Source organism: Balearica regulorum, chromosome 4 (assembly GCF_011004875.1).
Source record: "Balearica regulorum gibbericeps isolate bBalReg1 chromosome 4, bBalReg1.pri, whole genome shotgun sequence".
In the NCBI taxonomy this organism is placed as follows: Eukaryota; Metazoa; Chordata; class Aves; order Gruiformes; family Gruidae; genus Balearica; species Balearica regulorum.
The window spans coordinates 56830817-56850032 of record NC_046187.1 but is presented as its reverse complement, the minus strand read 5'-3'; the positions used below and the strand labels follow the sequence as shown (position 1 = coordinate 56850032).

The 19216-nt window shown below is 40.0% G+C and overlaps 1 protein-coding gene across 1 annotated transcript; it reads left to right on the top strand.

Moving 5' to 3' along the window:
- Nucleotides 1-85: 85 nt before the first annotated feature.
- KLB (klotho beta) lies at nucleotides 86-19084 on the top strand. Its single transcript, XM_075752290.1, is given in 6 exon segments — nucleotides 86-187; nucleotides 189-929; nucleotides 9252-9759; nucleotides 13495-13763; nucleotides 15326-16469; nucleotides 18200-19084. Coding segments are annotated over 6 exon segments (3123 nt in total). The 5' UTR covers nucleotides 86-88; the 3' UTR covers nucleotides 18562-19084.
- Nucleotides 19085-19216: the final 132 nt, after the last annotated feature.

The window sequence follows — 19216 nt, the reverse complement described above, 5'->3', positions numbered from 1 at the left end:
TCACAGTTCAGGCTAATCATTGACAGGGCTTTTACGATCACAAGCTTTTAGTGAAGCTTTGATAAGACACTCCAGCAGTTCGTGGCAAATGAAGACGGTGTGCACGGCGGGGACACCAGCGAATGAATGGACTTTTTTCAGTGTCAGTGCAAGAAATCTGACTTTTAACACTCGTGCTATAAACCGGCATAATGTGTGGCCGACGACTGGAGAGATTTGTTGCTTTTTGGACTTTAGTTTTCATAAGGATAGTCACTGGGCTTGCTGGAGAGGGAAGATCCGTGTGGAAAAAGGACCCCCACTTCAGCCCTGTGAGTGAAACACAGATGTTTTTGTATGACACTTTCCCCAAAGAGTTTCTCTGGGGTGTAGGGACAGGGGCTTTCCAGGTGGAAGGCAGCTGGAGGAAGGACGGGAAAGGCTCCTCTATCTGGGACCACTTCATCCACTCGGAGCTCAGGGATGCTGACAGCACAGACGCCTCCAGTGACAGTTACACCTTGTTGGACAAAGATTTATCTGCTCTGGATTTTTTGGGAGTTACTTTTTACCAGTTTTCAATTTCATGGTCAAGGCTTTTTCCCACTGGAGCGGTAGCAGCTCCCAGTGAAAAAGGACTCCAGTATTATAACACCCTAATTGACTCTCTACTCTACAGAAATATTGACCCTGTGGTTACACTGTACCACTGGGATCTGCCCTTGATGCTGCAAGAAAAATACGGGGGATGGAAAAATGAATCGGTAATTGATATCTTCAACGACTATGCCACCTTTTGCTTCCAGACCTTTGGGGAACGTGTTAAGTATTGGATTACAATCCACAATCCGTATTTAGTTGCTTGGCATGGGTATGGCACAGGTATTCATGCTCCTGGAGAGAGAGGGAAAATAACAACTGTCTACTCTGTAGGACACAATTTGATCAAGGTACAGTATAGTAAGATTTTACAAACTGATCTTGCACTGCCATGGGAAATGATGGGAGGAATCAATCACGTAATCAATGTTTCAAAAAAAAAATAATTAAGGAATGTGAAAACACCAAGAAATAACCCTTAGCTACGGCAGTCTTTTTTTTATTCCTCATGTTGATTTTATTGTGTTGTCACAACAGCTGACTCAGTAATTATTTGTTTTAAAGTGCTTGTTTATTATTTTATTTAAATTAGGTTTTGCATATAAAATCTGGCTATTAAAGAGCATGATTTTCCTTCGTTATTCTTTCCACTCAGTTAAACACACTGACATGAGCATTTGGCTACACTGAAATGACTATTCTTTCAGTTTGAAATGAAATGTATTTGTATTTGCATATTGAATCAATTCTACTAGCAATAGAGTATGCATATAAAAATATTAGTTCTAGCTTAATAAGATCATATTGCAAAATGTTTATTGCTAAACTAACAAGGTGAACAGTTCTTGGGTTTGGAAGACAACAAACATCCTCTTTAGTATTTGAGAGTTTCAAAATTACATTATTTCCATCATGTTTCCAGCATTTAAATGTTATGTCAGTCTTATTTATCAGCTTTCTTCTACAGAATTACACACCCAAAAGACTCGATCCCATGATCAATAGCTTCAACAGCTGCCGTACTGGGTCCTAAGTTCTTTGGGAAGGACAAAAAGAGAAGTCTGAAGTGGGTCATACTTTTTAAGGGAAAAGTGCAGACGTTGTTCCTGGTATTCTGAACAGCATTACAGAGTTTACAGTTTATATCTCCTCTGATAGATTATTAATTTCATTCTACAGAGTAGCTAGTTTCTATGCAGAGGAGCTTATATTCTTATCCTCTTTTGCTATAATTTAAAACAATTTCCAATAAAAGCAGTTTAAGATAAGTATTAACAATATCAATACAGCATTCTTTTCATCTGTAGTGCTCAAAGTACTTTACAGAACAGGTCACTGTCCTGTCTCTGTTTGGTAGAGCAGCTACTATAATTCCCCCTGCTCAAACTATTCCTAGCTGTCCCAAAGAGAATTTTTCTACTACCTACCATACATTATAAATGCAGGTAACAAATAAATCTGAATGTATTTGTCCTACAGAAAGAAGTATGCGTGTGGAAAAAAATTAACTGCCAGACTAGTTAAAAATGTTCTACAACTGACCGTTTCTATTTCTTGTATTTGTTTCTGGGCTTGAACCCACAGAACCTCCTTTTTCAGAAAATACACACTGCGGTCCATAGAAGTTTTACACATAGGAAAGTCATCGAGCATCCTGAGTCACTAACTGATTTCAGACTTAGCACAAAAGTGATATAACTATAGAGATTTGTGAAGCCTCCCAAAGAGAACTGATGCTCATTCATTCTTTTTATTTTCAAGTGCTATATAAAATATATTTGATATATGTAAAACATCCAGTGTAAGTTTGTAGCATTTCTTGCTTTCATTTCTGAGTGGCACAATCAAAACTGGGGTTCCAACTAGGCAGTCTCTGCATTTTCCCCACTCTGTAAAATCCATGTGAGCAGCACGCAGCACATAGGGAGCAATGCCTCTGCTGAAGAATCATTTGGGTGTCCCAGGAAGCCAAGCATAGCTGGGTCTGATATACAAATTACTGACCTAAGTTCCTTGGTCAATGTTATTTAACTCTCAGGCTCGATCTGATAGTTGGTTCTAGTTTTAAAGTCTCTGAATCTGAGTATAAAATAAGTCGCTTCAATGAAAGAGTTAACGAGACTTTCAGCAACACACAATCCATTAACTAGTATTTTATTATTCTTGGGCAGAAATTATTTTCATGTTGTATCTTTCTTACAGCCCCATGAACGTTACCTAATGTGTTTGCAGTTCTCTCCTGTTGTACTGTAAAATTTCTGAAGATTTTAGGTCTTCAAGAAGAATCTCAAATTTGTAGTCATATATTTGAAGAACTGGAGTTTGATGTTTGGGGTTGGAGGTAGAATGGAAGCTCTTGAGGTACCAGTCGGCATGAGTCAACTCTTTTTTTTTTTTTTTTCCTTAATAAAATGTAATTAAAGCCAGCCATTCCACAGAAGTCATAGGTGATAGTATATGTTTCAAGCCAACTAGCCACAATCTTTCTCAAAGATTTTTGTGGGTATCTAAATGTTCAGTTTGTTTAGTATTGTTAACAATATCGTATTAATATAATGTATTGATGCACAATCAGGATTCATGTGTTATGAAATGTCTCTCCTTTGAGAGGGAGGGAATGTTACAAGAATTTCTCTTTAAAGAGATCTCACATGGCTTTTTATTTCAGGACTGGTATCTGCAAATCTGTTTGTCAGACATTGTATTATGGCTACCTTCTAATTTACCACTGCAAACCAAAAATGTCCTCCCAAAAATAAAAGACCAGCAAAAATGTCAGGTTTTGACAGTGTGAGGCAAAGCCTGTTAAAGCTGTTGTAAAGTTTCCCATTTATGTCAGTGGCTTTAGGAAGAGCCACGTTCTTGTCCATGTCAAGGCTTCATTTTTGGACAGGCTATTGAAAGACAATACTCTCCATGCCACCCTATCTATGCACATTACCAGGTCGACCCATTAAACATGTTGAGCAGGAAAAACAAGTCTGTAATGCTCAAAAGAAATTAATCTGGCCACCACTCTGTTACATAGCAAATTGCTGAATAATTATTCTCAAGCCTTTTTGTAGTACCTTTGGATAAACTAAATGAGGCCTCTTATGATTCCTATTTTTACTTTCATTTACCAGTGCACTGTTGCAGTTGCAGTGTTGTGAGAACTAATCACCATTTATATAAAGGCATGCTTTTATGTGATACATCGATCATAAACTGAAGCTAAGTTTCATAGAATCACAAAACTGATATAACAAACCATAAACCTCTGCTTTTTTGGACTTTGGATTATTTTATTGTAAGAACAGTTTGAAAGTTGCTGGAGATTTTGGCATCTCTAGAAGAGGGCCAAAGACATTTCTCTTAATTGTGAACTATCAATTTTAGTAGACTAAAGAAATTCGACATCTTAAAACTCAAATAATTGCCTGGCATAAGGAAAAAGTCCATGTATTTTAGAACTGATTTAAAAATTATCTGCTTCCATGAATGAATTCAAGGTAGCTAATTAGGTAGATAATGATCTTATTAAGGCTTTTCAACAAAAGCAGGATTGGTCTGTCTTCATCAAGCCCCAGAGCCCTGTGGTGTTGACTAGCACAAGGCAATGCAGATGCTGTATCACCTACTACCCGTACTTTCCTTCTGTGCCTTGCATCTTTTTAAGGGAACGCCCTAGATGAGCCAGTCCTGCCTTTCACATGGGTCTTGCTATTCAAGACCCATAAAGAGGGCTAGTGAACGCAGAAGCAAAGGCTGCTGAGCAGGATGCTTAGGACATCCATGTGAGGAAAACTAGCCACAGAAGAACAACTCAAAATTTCAATTTAAAAAACATATTTGCATGTTACTATGTATGCTTTTCATACACAGAGGGTAATAATTGCTACTGATCATTTAAAAGGACCTGATAATACCTCCATGGAAATTACTAGTAAATAAGAAGTTTGACGCTTATCAATTATAAATTGTTAAGGGGGTCACTTAGATAAATCTCTATTCCATTTGATGATCATTACCACTAACACGAGGAGCATGTGGCATCTTACACCAGGTGGAGAGTGGCCATCAAAAATGTTACGTCCTTTCTTCGTTAAAGGAGACAGTTCTTCACAAAAGCAACATCAGAAAACAATTAATGATAACATGTCACTTGCCATGTGACATTTGAAAGACACATCAAAGAAGGTATGAAAACTATGAGCTTGCTCCTGAGGCAGCTGTCATACTGAGGCAGAGAAGGAAAAAACTGCACACAGAAAAAATAGATTGATTTCTTTGATTTAACAGTAAATTAATCTGCCAAGAAGCAAGAAAATATCAAGCAGATGAATCATTGTGGCTGGAGCTAAATGAGTTATATACCTGATATATTATTACCATTTTTTCTGGATCTAGTTATGTTCTTTTGTACTTAGATTGAGGTTCATAAAGATCACAAGCTGCAGACCAGGCTGTCTTCTTTTCATCCTCTGTATCAGTGCCCTCTGGGCAGTTCTGCCTTTGCTACCTAATAGGCAGAAAAGGGCTTTTTTGTTTAAGATCATTCACACTCCTTCCCATCTGGCAGAAAACCCCAGGAGAAAACTGTCAGAATAAGATCTCCCTAAAAATTTTCTTCATGGACCTTCATATCACACACCAGGAAAAGGCAATAAATTCCCTTTCAAACATGGTGTCTCCATATAGATCCATCACAGATCGGGTTCATCTTTTTGCCCAGCTGCATTACTCCCAGCTCTTTGTTAGCTCTCACTGTGCCAGGACCTCTTTGTGGACACTGCTGCCTTGGGGATCTTTGGATGAGCATGTCCTGGAGAAGTCCCGTAATTCATTCTCCTTAAAAACAAATCTTTACTGAATGAATGGGGAATAATTCTTATCTCTACACCCAGCCAGACACTTTCTTCCCTTCCTCCAAAGGGGCCTCCTTTCCTCAGGATCTAGAATGATGAAGCTACACCGGTGCCTGTATTTCTTACAGGAAGAGGGAAATCTGTCGCCATCAAGTACGGCTCTAGGGTGGACAGCAGAATTGTCTATGCTTTTAAATGTCTTTACTGGAACGTTTGTCAAACAGTAGTAGCCACCAGTGATTATGTAAAATTCAGCACTGATGCACACTTTTTTTTGTGTGATTTGCTATTTTCAGGTTAGCTTTCTTACATTTCTTGGAAATCATCAGGAAAAACAAGATGTTTAGCATACAACAAATACGATAGTAAAGCCTCAGTCCTTCAAACCACCCTCTTAGAAATTTAGTCGCCTGCATCTCAAGAGCCCTTTTTTCCTTCACAAGGATTGAGCTTCAGAGTCAGCTTGCAAAATAAGGGCTTTAGCTCTACTGACTACATGCATCTTTACCACAGACCAAGAGGGCCTTGAACTGAAATATACTCTCCAAATAAGACACACACACCTGCCCTTCTTCAAAAATGATGTTTAACACCGTCATCATCAGACTGTCTATTCTAGCTCTTCATGGTTTAAAAACACTTAAACACAAAGCCAGAATAATTTTATTAGTATTTTTCAAATTCTAGTTTTCCTAAATGTTCTTGTACTCTAGCATGCTAAAATAACTTCATATACCCCTGACATTGTTTTGTGTGCTCATTGCTGAGACATTGAAGGAAAATTGCTTGACTTTAACATATCTTGATAATTTGAAAGTGTTGGTCTTTCAATAGTAAACTCTTTGTGTACGTACGTGATAAATTACAGGATCAGAGTTTGAAGGAGTATGAGAATATTTCAAGAAGAGAGGAGAACAATACTGTTGTCTTGATTTTATTAAATTGACTTATCTAGCCTTTTTACAGGGTTAATTCTAACTGACTTAGCACACACTGTGACATTCAGGTCTATGAAATATTTTCTATATTAATACCAGAAAAATATGCTGAAATTAATGTCATATGTATTTAGAATAAATATGCAATATTGATCCTGCCTTCACTGTGTACTTAGCCTTGACATTTGTCCTTGATCTGACAAGGAAAGTGAAAGATTAGGGATTAAACTCTAACTGAAAAAAAGATTAGTCAAGATTTACTCAAAATAGCCAAACTGATGTATGATGCAGCTTTTAGATTGATGTTTGTTTCATATGTGGTCTTACAAAACAAGTGATATTAATCAGTTGGTTCTATCAACAATAGTTTGCACTTAGCGAACACCTTCCATCTGAGAATGTTAAGCTGCTTTACAGATAATTAACAACTCAAAACAGAATTATAGGCAAGTACATGCTATTGTCTCTACTATGTTTTTAAAATCCCTCACTATGGACAAGTGACTTTTTTTTTTTAATAGAGTTAACCCTTAGTGAGACATCAGTGACACGTATGAATTTGTGTATGGGGATCCTATGTTGACTCATATTAAATGTACTCATTTGTACTTGAGGTCCACTCCTGCGGCTGTGGCTGTATTCTCTACTGTAGACAGTATTTTTAATAGTAACTTTACTTTCTTCTAATCAACCTTTTGGAGGTGCATATGAATACAATGAGTTGTCCCTGATTGTCTTTTACCTGTCAATATTGCATTCTAATTAGTTGCTTTTTGCAAAGCCGTCTTTCTCCCCTTCGCCTGGAAACGTGTGATTGCTAAGATTTACCTGGTGCTGTTGTCGTGCTACTTGGCCCTGTGCGCAATACAGCTGACTTCAGCAGGGTTTTTCTTCTTGAGCCAACGCAACCATATACCTTTCATTAAACAGTGGTGTTGGTACCCTGTGTCTGGGAAAAAAAATATACTAACCACGTGAGGAATCACTAGAGGCAGAGAACAAAGCAAGCCTGGCCCCAGCACCCACCCCAGGCTAGGCCTTTGGGAGAGGACAGCGAGGGGAAGTGAGGGGATGGCACTGGCCACTTATATTTTTTGATGAGTCTGGTAAGAAATCCATTTTATAATATTTTAACTATATCTTGCAATTTGCCTCGTGAGTTCGATTTTGCTGACTTCCTTTTTCAGCTACAGAACCTGCATTTCAAAGGTTAATGTTACTTTATCAGTATTTTCAAAGACAGACCTTGAACAAATGTTACGAGCATGACCTTAGAAACCATAAACAACTGATACACAAAATTTCACAAAGTGTAATTCTTCAGTACTCCCTAGCTTAACCAAATATCTACCTGACATCAGGTCTTTTGTTTTTTTAAACTGTCAAGGCTGTGTGTTTCTAGATAAATTAACTGAAATTATTGTCAAAGGTAAGCAATGCTGTTTGGCTTGGTAATGATGTCAGTCTAACACGGCACTCTGTTTCACAATGCTTCTCGATGTTTTTTCTGGGTGCAAACAGTTATTTTCTTTCCATCTTAAGAGTATAGAGCCACATTGCAGGAATAATGTAAACCCTGAGTTACTTGACAACTCCTCAGCTGGAAGAGGTCAGCTCCCTTCCCCTGTGTCAGATCCTCTGGTGTGAATCACGCTGCGATCTGGTGTCACCCTTCTCTGACACCCTAGCTCTCCCCTTTACCTATGGGGCTCTGACAATGCTAGTGGTTCCTCAGCCTCCCATGTATTCCTTTTTTTTTGGCGTAAATTTTGACTGCTGTATTCTCCTATTTAAGTAATTAACAACGTGATATTTGAAGGTAATTCTAGTGCATGATAATGTTAAGCTTTCTAAAGCATGATGATAATCAGAAAAATGGAATTAAGATGCGATACAAGGTATGCTTTCATTGTCACCAACACAAATAGCGAAACTCCTGTCTGTCCTAGGGCAGTCAATGTTTGGCTGACTATGAGCACTAAAACATACCATACCCAACAGATCTTATGAGATACTGCTGCCAAACTTCCCTTTAAAACCAAAGTGTTGTTGCTCTCTACTTAAAATTAATGTTTCATTCTGTCCTGTTGCCTGCCCTGTCAGAAAAATTATTATTACAGCAGCTTCGAAGAAGAAATGAACTAAAATCCTGGATGAAAATTTTCAGACAGAACTGTGAAACTTGACATTTGGGTTCAAACTTTGCAGCTGGGTCCTTTGTCCAAGTTTTTATATTTAGGGACTGTGCAAATACCAAAAGTTGAACACTTACTCATATTTGGTGAGGCCAGACTAAAACAAATGGAAGTCTATTCCAAGAAGAGGGATGGGGTGAATGTGGTTTGATGAGAGTAAATCCAGGTAACCCTCCCATAGCACAGAGCAGTTAATAGCACAGAGCCAACACTGGCAAAGGAAACATCATTTGAGATGCATAATTTATGGAACAATTGTAAAGATGGTTTAAAATTTTAACCGTACCAGCAATCACTGCTTGACAAAGACCTCGATGGGACTGTCTAGGTCACGGAGTTCAAATCCCACCATTAACAGCTGTTTAGTCCCAAAGTGTCCATGCAACAGCTACTCACATCCCTGCTGGGACCTCTCCTGAGATTTAGACCTACGTTAAAAGGCAAAAAGCCACAGCCCTAATGTGTCCCATGGGATACTGAGCAGTGCACATGGGATACTGAGCATTGCCTTCATCCTGAGGTACCTTGGAGTATAACGGTAATTGCCCATTACAACTGTGTGTGCCTTAACTGTTTGTTAATATTTCCATAGAAGTCTGCAGGGAATCAGATGCAGCTACCTGCCTGTTTAGCTGCCAACAGACACAGGGATTTATTAGAGTTACAATTTAACGCTATTTTTCTCTCATCAGGCTCATGCAAAAGTTTGGCATAACTACAGAAAACACTTTCAACCGTATCAGAAGGGGATGTTGTCCATAGTATTGGGATCCCACTGGATCGAACCTAACAAATCAGAAGATGCTTTGGACATTTCTAAATGTCAGCAGTCTATGGAGAGAGTACTCGGATGGTTTGCTAAACCCATCCATGGGGATGGCGATTATCCAGAAGAACTGAAAAATGAATTCTCATTTTTGCCACGCTTCACTGAGGATGAGAAAAACTACATAAAGGGAACAGCTGACTTCTTTGCATTTTCCTTTGGTCCTAATAACTTTAAACCTCCAAACACTCTACCGAAAATGGGACAAAATTTGTCACTCAATTTGAGGGAAGTACTGAACTGGATTAAACTGGAATACAACAGTCCTCGAATCTTGATTGCAGAGAATGGCTGGTTCACTGACAGCCACGTGAAAACAGATGACACCACAGCCATTTACATGATGAAAAACTTCATTAATAAGGTTTTACAAGGTTTGTACACAAGTTAGTTGTTGGATTTTCAGAGAGCTTTTTAAGAGCATTTGATATTTAGCTCTGTAATGATGTAATCAGGTTTTTTTTAAAAAGAGATAATGGCAACTAGGTTAATTATTAATTATTTATACTGCACGAGTACAAGTCATGGATCAGGATCTACTGGTGCTAGGTGTTGTACAAACACAGAAAAAACCCATAGTCCCTGTCACAGAAAGCTAAAGTCCAACATCTGCGTTTGATTTTAAAACTAAATGAGTGCAAAACTGAGTCAGAAATGAATGAAAACAAATCTATTGGATCACTTTTCACTGCTGGCAGCCCAACTGTAAAACCTTTGTGCAGGTATATACCTTGACAGCAGGAAAAGAAGACAGTGACTACAGAATGTCATTGCCATGCTGGGGTCCTACTCCAACATAAAATCTGCGAAGGAAATCAGCAGAAGGGCTGTCATTTTTCAGGATTATTGCACGCCAAACAGAGATAATATCACACTTTTAACCTTGGTATTTGACCTTCATAAAGCCAGTGTACAGGGGTGCTCTCTGACGGCAAAAGATTTAATTTTGTACAAAATATAAATGCTGTTAGTACCCAAAGCCTCTGCAAAACCAGTATTTCTTTTCTCCCTCACCCAGTGTGTAGGTTCGGTGCTGGGAGAGGGACAGCCGCTGGTCCCGAGAGCCATCCTCGCAGCAGGCTGCCCCGCTGCTGATACCCCGCTGCAGTGATGGGATGGCTCGGACCCCTTCACAAAAACCTTTCGTATCCTCAGAAAAGGGAAAACACGAGTAATCGTTTACTCTGACCTCAAATCAGGGAGTGCTGTATCACCAACAAATGTAATTAAGCTCCAAATGAAGATTATCCAGATATATTTAAAGTTTGTTCAAATTGTAAACTTCACATAGCACAACTGTGCGATATGTCATGCATTTCCAGATTTTGAGGAGGTTACATTCCAGTATTTGGTTTATGATATTTTAAATACTCCAGAGTCACAGCAGGAAAGTCTAGATGCAGGCCTGGATTTGGAGGTGTGGAACAGGTAGATTTCTGGACACATACATAAGAAAATCCATAGCGTGTTCTTTTTTTTGAATCCTCTACAGCAGACCTGGCTGTAATAACCATCTGTGGATTCACGCTTCTGAAATACTTGGTCAATGTTCAACCAATAACTACTTCTCAAGAATTGTCATCCACATTTTTCTGTATGCAGATACTTCAACCTCTGCATCAAAATACAGGATTATCTCTTCACTAATGAATTTTTTGTGAAGCAAACTTTATCTGATCAGGAATAATATTTGGAACATATTTTCATATTGTCACTTACAGAGGAGGCAGGTATAAATTTGCTATTTGCAGCAAAATCAATTAGATCATGTTAACCTCAAAACATCATTTATATAGGCCAAATTGTAATGGGATGGCCGTTAAGGTGGCATATAACAGGCTATAAGGAGCTATACTCTCTGTGTTCAAGGAAAGTGCTGTAAACTTTGCACTGTACATCTGTAACTCACAGCACTGTGAGTCATGAATATATGTGAGGTATAACATCACCATTGCAATGAACTGACCTCAATTACGGTACAAGGATGCAACTGAAAATACAGCTTCTTAGGGGCATGTATCAGCGTGGCCATACTGAAACTATTACTTCTGCAGAAGGACTCCAAGGCTCCACCTCTAGCAGACACAGAAATGCCTTCAGATCTCCTTCTGTGGGTGTCCCCTCTGGTGACACAGGGAGTTTAATTAACTCCTGACCTCTTCTACCTTCAGCCCCTTGTTCCTGCCCCCAGCCATCCCCTGGTTTTTAGGAGGATTTTTTCATGCCCACTCTAATGTTTAGTGAGGATTCTGACTTCTGTTTCTGCCCTCTCCTTTCACTGTCACTGCAGACAAGGCTACAAACATACTCTCACGCTGATCCACAGGATCTCTACCTATCACCCACCTAACTATTAATTCTTACCACAAAATATACATAAAATAGTGGGGTTTTTTTCCCCCTACCCATGTAAACAGCCAAAAATTCTCATCTAGGCATGCCCTATCTTGAGTACCACAGCATTTTTTTTCTCCGACAATTAAACTTAGCCCCCATCCATTCAGTACGCTTCTAGAAAAAAAAAACAACATTTTTTCTCAGTTGTCACTTATGCTAATCCCTATATGTCTACTTTTATTTGTTCAGCCTTCCTCATTGCAGACATGATGTCATCATCTCTACTTGCAAGGCCCTTCTGCCCTATCTCTTTATCCTGTACGTCATTCTCTACCTCTGTGTTTTGCAATTGATATTTTCAGACATATTTGCACTTTCTTCCACATTTCCCCTAATATTTAGAAGTTGTTTTTCTTGAAAATACATGCTGTTGTATTGCTTTGTTACATTCCCTTATCTCCTCAGCAGTATTCTGGCCTTGTCTATCAGCTTCTCAGATACTTACATTGCAAGCTCTTCGGCTTTCTGATTTCTTTATCCGGCAGGTCGTAAAGTATCATGCTGGACTATGACAGTACTGCTGGGTACTTGTTACTCTCCTGCACGAATACAGGTACTGTGCAAAACTGCCTCCTGCTGAAGTTGCAGCATGGTGTGACCAAGGCAAAGAAGTTCAGTGGAAATACAAAATTATGCAAGGTGAAATGTCCTGAGAAAAAAAGGCAAAGCAATATTGGGCAAGAATAGAGCTTTAAATCAGAATACTTCATCTTTATTCCTTGGCTTACTCTCGGTGGACTATTGCTGTCTGTCTCTCTGTGTCAAAATCCTCAGTAACCCCACTCGGTCACTGCTTTGCCCTTAATATTCCAGCCCTTATAAGGTTAATGTGAGGAGTTATCCTGCAGTATTTCCTAGCTGAAAGCTGGTGATGGGCGGCAAACACGAGTGAGCATGGAGTTTGGACTTTTTCTTCCAGGTTGCCAGCTGGCACACACTCTTAAGTGTGTAACGAATGTTGTTGTTAGTTGGTGTCGAGCAAGAAGCTGCTTTGGAAGTTCTGCTGCCCTTTCTGATGAATTGTGTTCCACATCTGAAAGCAGTCATTTTGTCATCTTTCCCATGTATTATATATAAAAGATTATATGTATACTCCTTTGCAAAGTGGAAAGACATTAAGATTGCCTGAAGAAACATGCATGTGCTGCACCCATTCTGTGAATAAATCAAGCACTTCAGTCTCTGGGTTGATCAACCCAGCTTCTTTTAAAGCCATTACATGTCCCATAGCAACACATTTAATTTTTCAATTTAGGAATTTCAATTCCTAAATGTTACACCTTGCAGAGATCTTTCAAATAAAGGTAGAGAGTTTTAGCTTCATGACAAATAGAAAGTCACAACCTAGATCAACTATTGCACCCTTAATTTTTAGGCATGATTCTCTGATTTTATTGGTATATATTATTTGCAAATCATCAAATGCAACTTAAAATCTGGATGTAGCATGATATTTCATGTTTGCTCAGAGCAGAAATAAAGCACCCTACAGGAATTTAAGTAACTAGTGACATACATATTTTTAATGAATAAAGTCTAAGATACATAATGTCTGTCACAGTTTTGCAATGAATTACAATGGACCAATTATCCTATGGGTGTTGAGAAAACCCTCAAGATTTTCAAAGTGAAGAGACCTTCCTCATAAATATCCCTTATATATGTTAGAGTCCTAAATAAAAGACTCACGGATGTTACTTTCTCTCATGCAGCTATTAAATACGACAACATAGATGTGTTTGGTTACACGGCCTGGTCACTCCTTGATGGCTTTGAATGGCAACATGCTTACAACATCAGGCGCGGATTATTTTACGTAGATTTCAAAAGCGAAAAAAAGGAAAGGATTCCCAAGTCATCTGCACTTTATTATAAACAAATCATACGAGAAAATGGCTTCTTCCCAAGGGAGTCTACCCCAAGCTTGCAAGCTCAATTCTCCTGTGACTTCTCCTGGGGCATCACCGAGTCTGTTCTCAAGGTAAGTGTACAATATTGGGAGGACTGCTGGAGGCAGAGTGATCAACAACTTCACTTTGTGAATAAATGACTGTGTACGGCACCTTGCGTTCAGGAATCTCAATGCACACTGCAAACAGAAGTCATGCCTAGCCGTAACTGCATACGTTCAATGTACTTCACAGGTTTCCAGGTGAGCTAGTGACAGTGCTGGGTGCTCCTGCAGCAGCAGACCCCACTGCAGGAGCCCTTCCAAGTCTGCTCCTCCCTCGCCTTCCCCTGGCTTGCGTCTCCACGTGGCATATCAGATCAGGAAAGCAAGAAGTTGACCCCAACTGATTGTTCCTGGGTTATTTTTTAACCAGGGGAGTTTCCCAATCCAGTTTGCGGTGTGGCCATAGGGATGCCTACGATAGCACGACGGAGATGCTGGCGCCGGGCAGGGACAAGGCAGTTACGCTGGTGGCAGCAGAGCTACCCTCAGGCTCAAGGTCTTGTCCAAAGCTACTGAACAAGGCAGAAACAGATTCCTGGGTTGAGCTTGGCTCTAAGTGCCACTTAGACGTGTGGGTAACAAGCCATTCTCTAAAAAACACCACCACAAGCAAAGATAACCAACATCACATACGGCCTTTACCATCTCAACTGCCATTGAAAACAGATCATACCACCTTTTTTCCAAACTGTTTTCTACAGTATCTATTTCTATGTTAAATCTGGTACATAAGCTAACCATATGTATGACCAGTGTTGGAACACTCTTTTTGTCATTGCATATAGAAAGACAGTCCAATGACCAATGTCAGCCTCAAAAAATAACAACAAAACTCCATAATTTAACCTATTCACTGACAACCATAGGAAAAAAAAAGTAAAGCTTCTATATATTCTGTTAATATACAGCATGGAAAAGTCAACTTTCTTAAAAAAAATGAGATTCAATCTAAATATTTTAAACTTCACTATATTGGATTCCAAATCCTACAAAAAGTATTTTAAAAAATGGAATAGAAAAAAAAATCATGTGCTACACAGAACCTTGTTAACTAGTAGAAGATAATAAGGATGTAACTAAATCCTACAAGCTGTTTGTGTCAGGTATTTGCCAAGGCAGAAGGACTACGGGTAAGACCAGGGAACATGTGCCACGGGGTTGATCTCAGCAGCAGCACCAAAATAATCCATGCCTGCCTCATATACACCCTGGTGCTTGTTGTTACCCCCCCAGTCTCCCGCCAGCTGCCTGAGAACTGCTGTTTGCGTGACCACAGAGGAAACTTGATCTAGGAAATGTATCTGTGCAAAAATACACGTCACGTAGGCTAGTGGCAGGGCAAACGCCAGTGCGTGGCTGGATAGAAAGGAGAGCAAAATTTTAATGTTTTCCATAGATGAAGGAATAGAACGTGTAAGATGACCACTAGCACAGATAAAGCCCATATGGGTGAGTCGGTTGTCCTCTTCCCCTCAGAGCATCTGAGTGGGACCTCCTGACATCCAGCCAAACACAGGCAGAAATGCAGAGTTCAAGCAGGCATTCATTTAATTAAATCCCATTGTAACGTATCATGTTTACTTTTGCAGGCAGAATCCGTGGCTTCCTCACCACAGTTCTGTGATTCCAGCCTGTACCTCTGGAATGTCACGGGAGATGGGCTTCTGCACAAAGTTAAAGGGGTGAAGCTAAAAACCCGACCGGCACAGTGCACAGATTTTGTCAGTATTAAAAAGCAACTTGACCTCCTGGAAAAAATGAAAGTCACCCATTACAGATTTGCGCTTGACTGGTCACTAATTTTACCCAACGGAGATTTGTCAGTGGTCAACAGGCAAGTTCTTCGGTATTACAGATGCATGATTAGTGAAGCACTGAAGCTCAATGTTCAGTCCATGGTCACCTTATATTATCCAACTCATGCCTACCTGGGCCTGCCGGGTCCTTTGCTGCAGGCAGGAGGTTGGTTGAACCGGTCTACTGCCTACGCCTTTCAAGACTACGCAGCTTTATGTTTTCGGGAATTTGGCGATTTGGTTAAACTTTGGATTACAATTAACGAGCCCAACCGGCTGGGTGATATCTATAATAGGAGCAGCAATGATACGTATTGGGCAGCACACAATTTATTAATAGCACATGCCATGGCCTGGAAAATGTATGATGAGCAGTACCGGTCCTTTCAGTATGGCAAAGTGTCCCTGTCCCTGCATTCGGACTGGGCTGAGCCTGCCAACCCCTACTTTGAATCTCATTCAAAAGCTGCCAACAGGTTTCTTCAGTTTGAAATAGGCTGGTTTGCTGATCCCATATTTAAGACTGGGGACTATCCGGCTACTATGAGGGAATACATCAACTTTAAAAACAGAAAAGGCCTCTCGTATTCTTCGTTGCCATCTTTCACAAGCGAGGAAAAGGAGCTCATCAAAGGTGCAGCTGACTTTTACGCGCTGAATCATTTCACCACCAGATTTGTGATTCACGAACCTCAGAATGGGAGCCAGTATGAATTTGATCGTGACATCCAATTTCTGCAGGACATCACCTGCCTGAGCTCCCCTTCCCGTCTGGCAGTGGTGCCTTGGGGAGTGCGCAAAGTTCTCAGGTGGATTAAAAAAACCTATGGTGACATTGATATTTACATCACAGCAAATGGAATAGATGACCAGTCCTTAGACAACGATGAACTTCGAAATTATTACTTAGGAAAATATGTACAAGAGGTTTTAAAAGGTGAGTATATGATAGATCCAAGCTCCCCAGAATGATTTCTGTGGCACCGACCCAGGCATTCCTTAAGCAAGCACCTAAGACTTGCTCCAGAGAGAGCGAGCAGCTCTGGTTGAGATGCAGGAACCGGCCAGCAGCATTCAGCGCCCTGAGGGGCCTGATTCTGCAGGCACGCTCGGGGCAGATTCAACACAAAGCAATGGCATCAGGCCCCTCGTGGGAAACACAGCCATGGCTGCTTCCAGTTTAAACCACGTGAGAAGCCATTTGGGCATGCACATACAGCAGAGTAGTTATTCAGAAGTTAGTAGGACATAGCATTTCAGACCAACAACTCTGATTTCTACACTACAAAGAAAAGTGGGAGCCTCATTACTTGCTTGCTGAACTAGAGTCATTGGGCAGGAAAGCACAAGCGAGTCCAAGGAGACCTGGAGGGAGGGACATACGTAATACCGCAGGTCACCAGATTTTTAAGGAACTGCTTATGATGGGAAAGTCAAACTCTAGTTCCTGCTCCACTACTTGCTTTCTGCTCTGCACCTACAGAAATCTAGTTCTTCACTTCAGAGAAAGATAATAACAATTATGGAGGTAGAGGACAAAAATGTTCAAGGCAATGTTCTTCAGCAATAGCTTACTGCATGAGAAATGCTGCAGTGACCTCACCCCTCCCATCGCTCTTCTTCCAACCAAACATTAAAAGGAAAGCAGCAAGCCACAGGATACCAGAAAGGCCTCGGTACTTGAACCATACAGCCAAAACGAGAAGTACAATACTTCTCTGCACTCACTGTTCCCTATCGGCAAGCACTAGCAAGTTCCCTGATCAGGATGCAGGGTGTTGAAAAGCTCTTCTGAGGCACTTGTCCCCAAACATCATCTTTGTGTCCTGGTTTCTCCTCGCTAGGAGCTAGCTATGTAAAAAATGAGAGGGATCTCATTCATGGCTAAGCATGGCTTCAGATTACTTTTAGACACCAACAAGAAACAGACCATTCCCCCTCCAGTGCTTAGCTCTTTTGCCAATTTATTTTCTGTGCTAATTTTACATTGCAAACAAAAGAATAATAAGTTATTAAAGGAGAAGGTTGTTTAAAGGACACTCATCATAGTATTCCCATTTTAATTTCCAGACAGCATGATACTTTATAGAACTCACAGAAAGATCCCCTCCCACCATTTACAATATTCTTGCTTAATCTGGGTCACATCCCCAACTATGCTGTCTGCTTACACAAGTTGGAGCGATGTTAACTCATCGAGGGCTGCTGCTTATGATTTCATTGAAGTATTTTCACCCAACACTCGGATGCAGCAGCATAACATGCAGTCACGCGTGCTGCGGGGCTGAGCAGCTGGAAGAGGGCAGGAGTTTTCAGAAAGCTCCTTTCATGGCATAGGTGAGCAGCTGCTCCCCGAGTCACTGCAGCTGAAAGGGCAGCATCTGGCTTCTTCCAGGAAAGCAGGGTCCCAGCTCTAACCCTGTTCAAATCCAGCTTTCAGAGTAGCTCCAGAAAATTCCCAAATTCTAAGTTATTTTAAAAAACAATGATGCACTCTTTCTACTAAATTAAAGACAGTGAGAGCTGAGTATTGTTAGAAGTGGTAAGTATTTTATGATGCAATTATGCTTTTTAAGTTTATAATCATTTTAAATCTGAACTCATTACCAGGTTTGCAGGTCATGCAAGGTTTTATTAACAGCACATTTTTTTCTTCCCCCTTGCCAGCACACTACATTGATAAAGTCAAGATTAAAGGCTACTATGCATTTAAACTGACTGAAGAAAAATCTAAGCCCAGATTTGGATTCTTCACTTCGGATTCAAAAGGAAAGCCCTCAATAAAATTTTACAATAACTTGATAAGCAACAACGGCTTTCCTGCCGACTATTCAGTCTGCGATCCCTCCAACCAAGAAAAGCAGTGTAGCTTCTGCTTGTTTATTTCTCAGAAGAAGCCATTAATATTCTTCTCCTGCTGCCTTTTCTCTACCCTTATCTTGCTTTTAACCATTATTGTTTTTCACAAAAGAAAAAGAAGAAAACGTTTTAAGGCCAAAAGCATCCAGCGCATCTGTGTTACATTTTAAAAAAGGGGCACAAGCCTTTCAGTGAGATTCATCACTGTCTGCATTCTACAGAGGATGATGCCGATCAGCCAAGTGTAGAAAAGCACTACGTGAGTCACTCCAGTCATACACACCAAGCATTTCGTTGGGAAATGGAAAGTAATCGTTTGCACAGGAAGAACTATGACTACATTTCTTTCAGGTGAAATTACTTTTGTCCACCTTCTGTACATAAAAAATGATAAAATCATCTATTTTTAAAAAAAAAAGAACATTTTATGACTCCTCTGTGCCTTGGAATAACCTTTCACACAGTTTGACTTGAAAAGAGATACTAAGCTGTGAGAACTGATATGCACTTTTCTATGAACCTCTTTGGACCAAAGCATCTGGTGATGTATATTCATGTTATGAATGTTGTTGAGCATTAAACTGCAGTTGTGAGGGTTTACAAATAAAAGCATTATTAAAACCCACAAGCTTTCAATTAAGTACAAAGCCAAGAATGAAATGTGCTGGGCCACCTTCTGAAGATACCTCTAAAAGAACAAACCCAAGTTAACTCTATTATTGACCAACATACCTGTATCGCTTGCATACTGGGGCAAGTAGAGATGTGATGCCAATAGTTTTAAGTGGATGTAACTGGACCCACAGGAGGCAAGTCAAAATAATA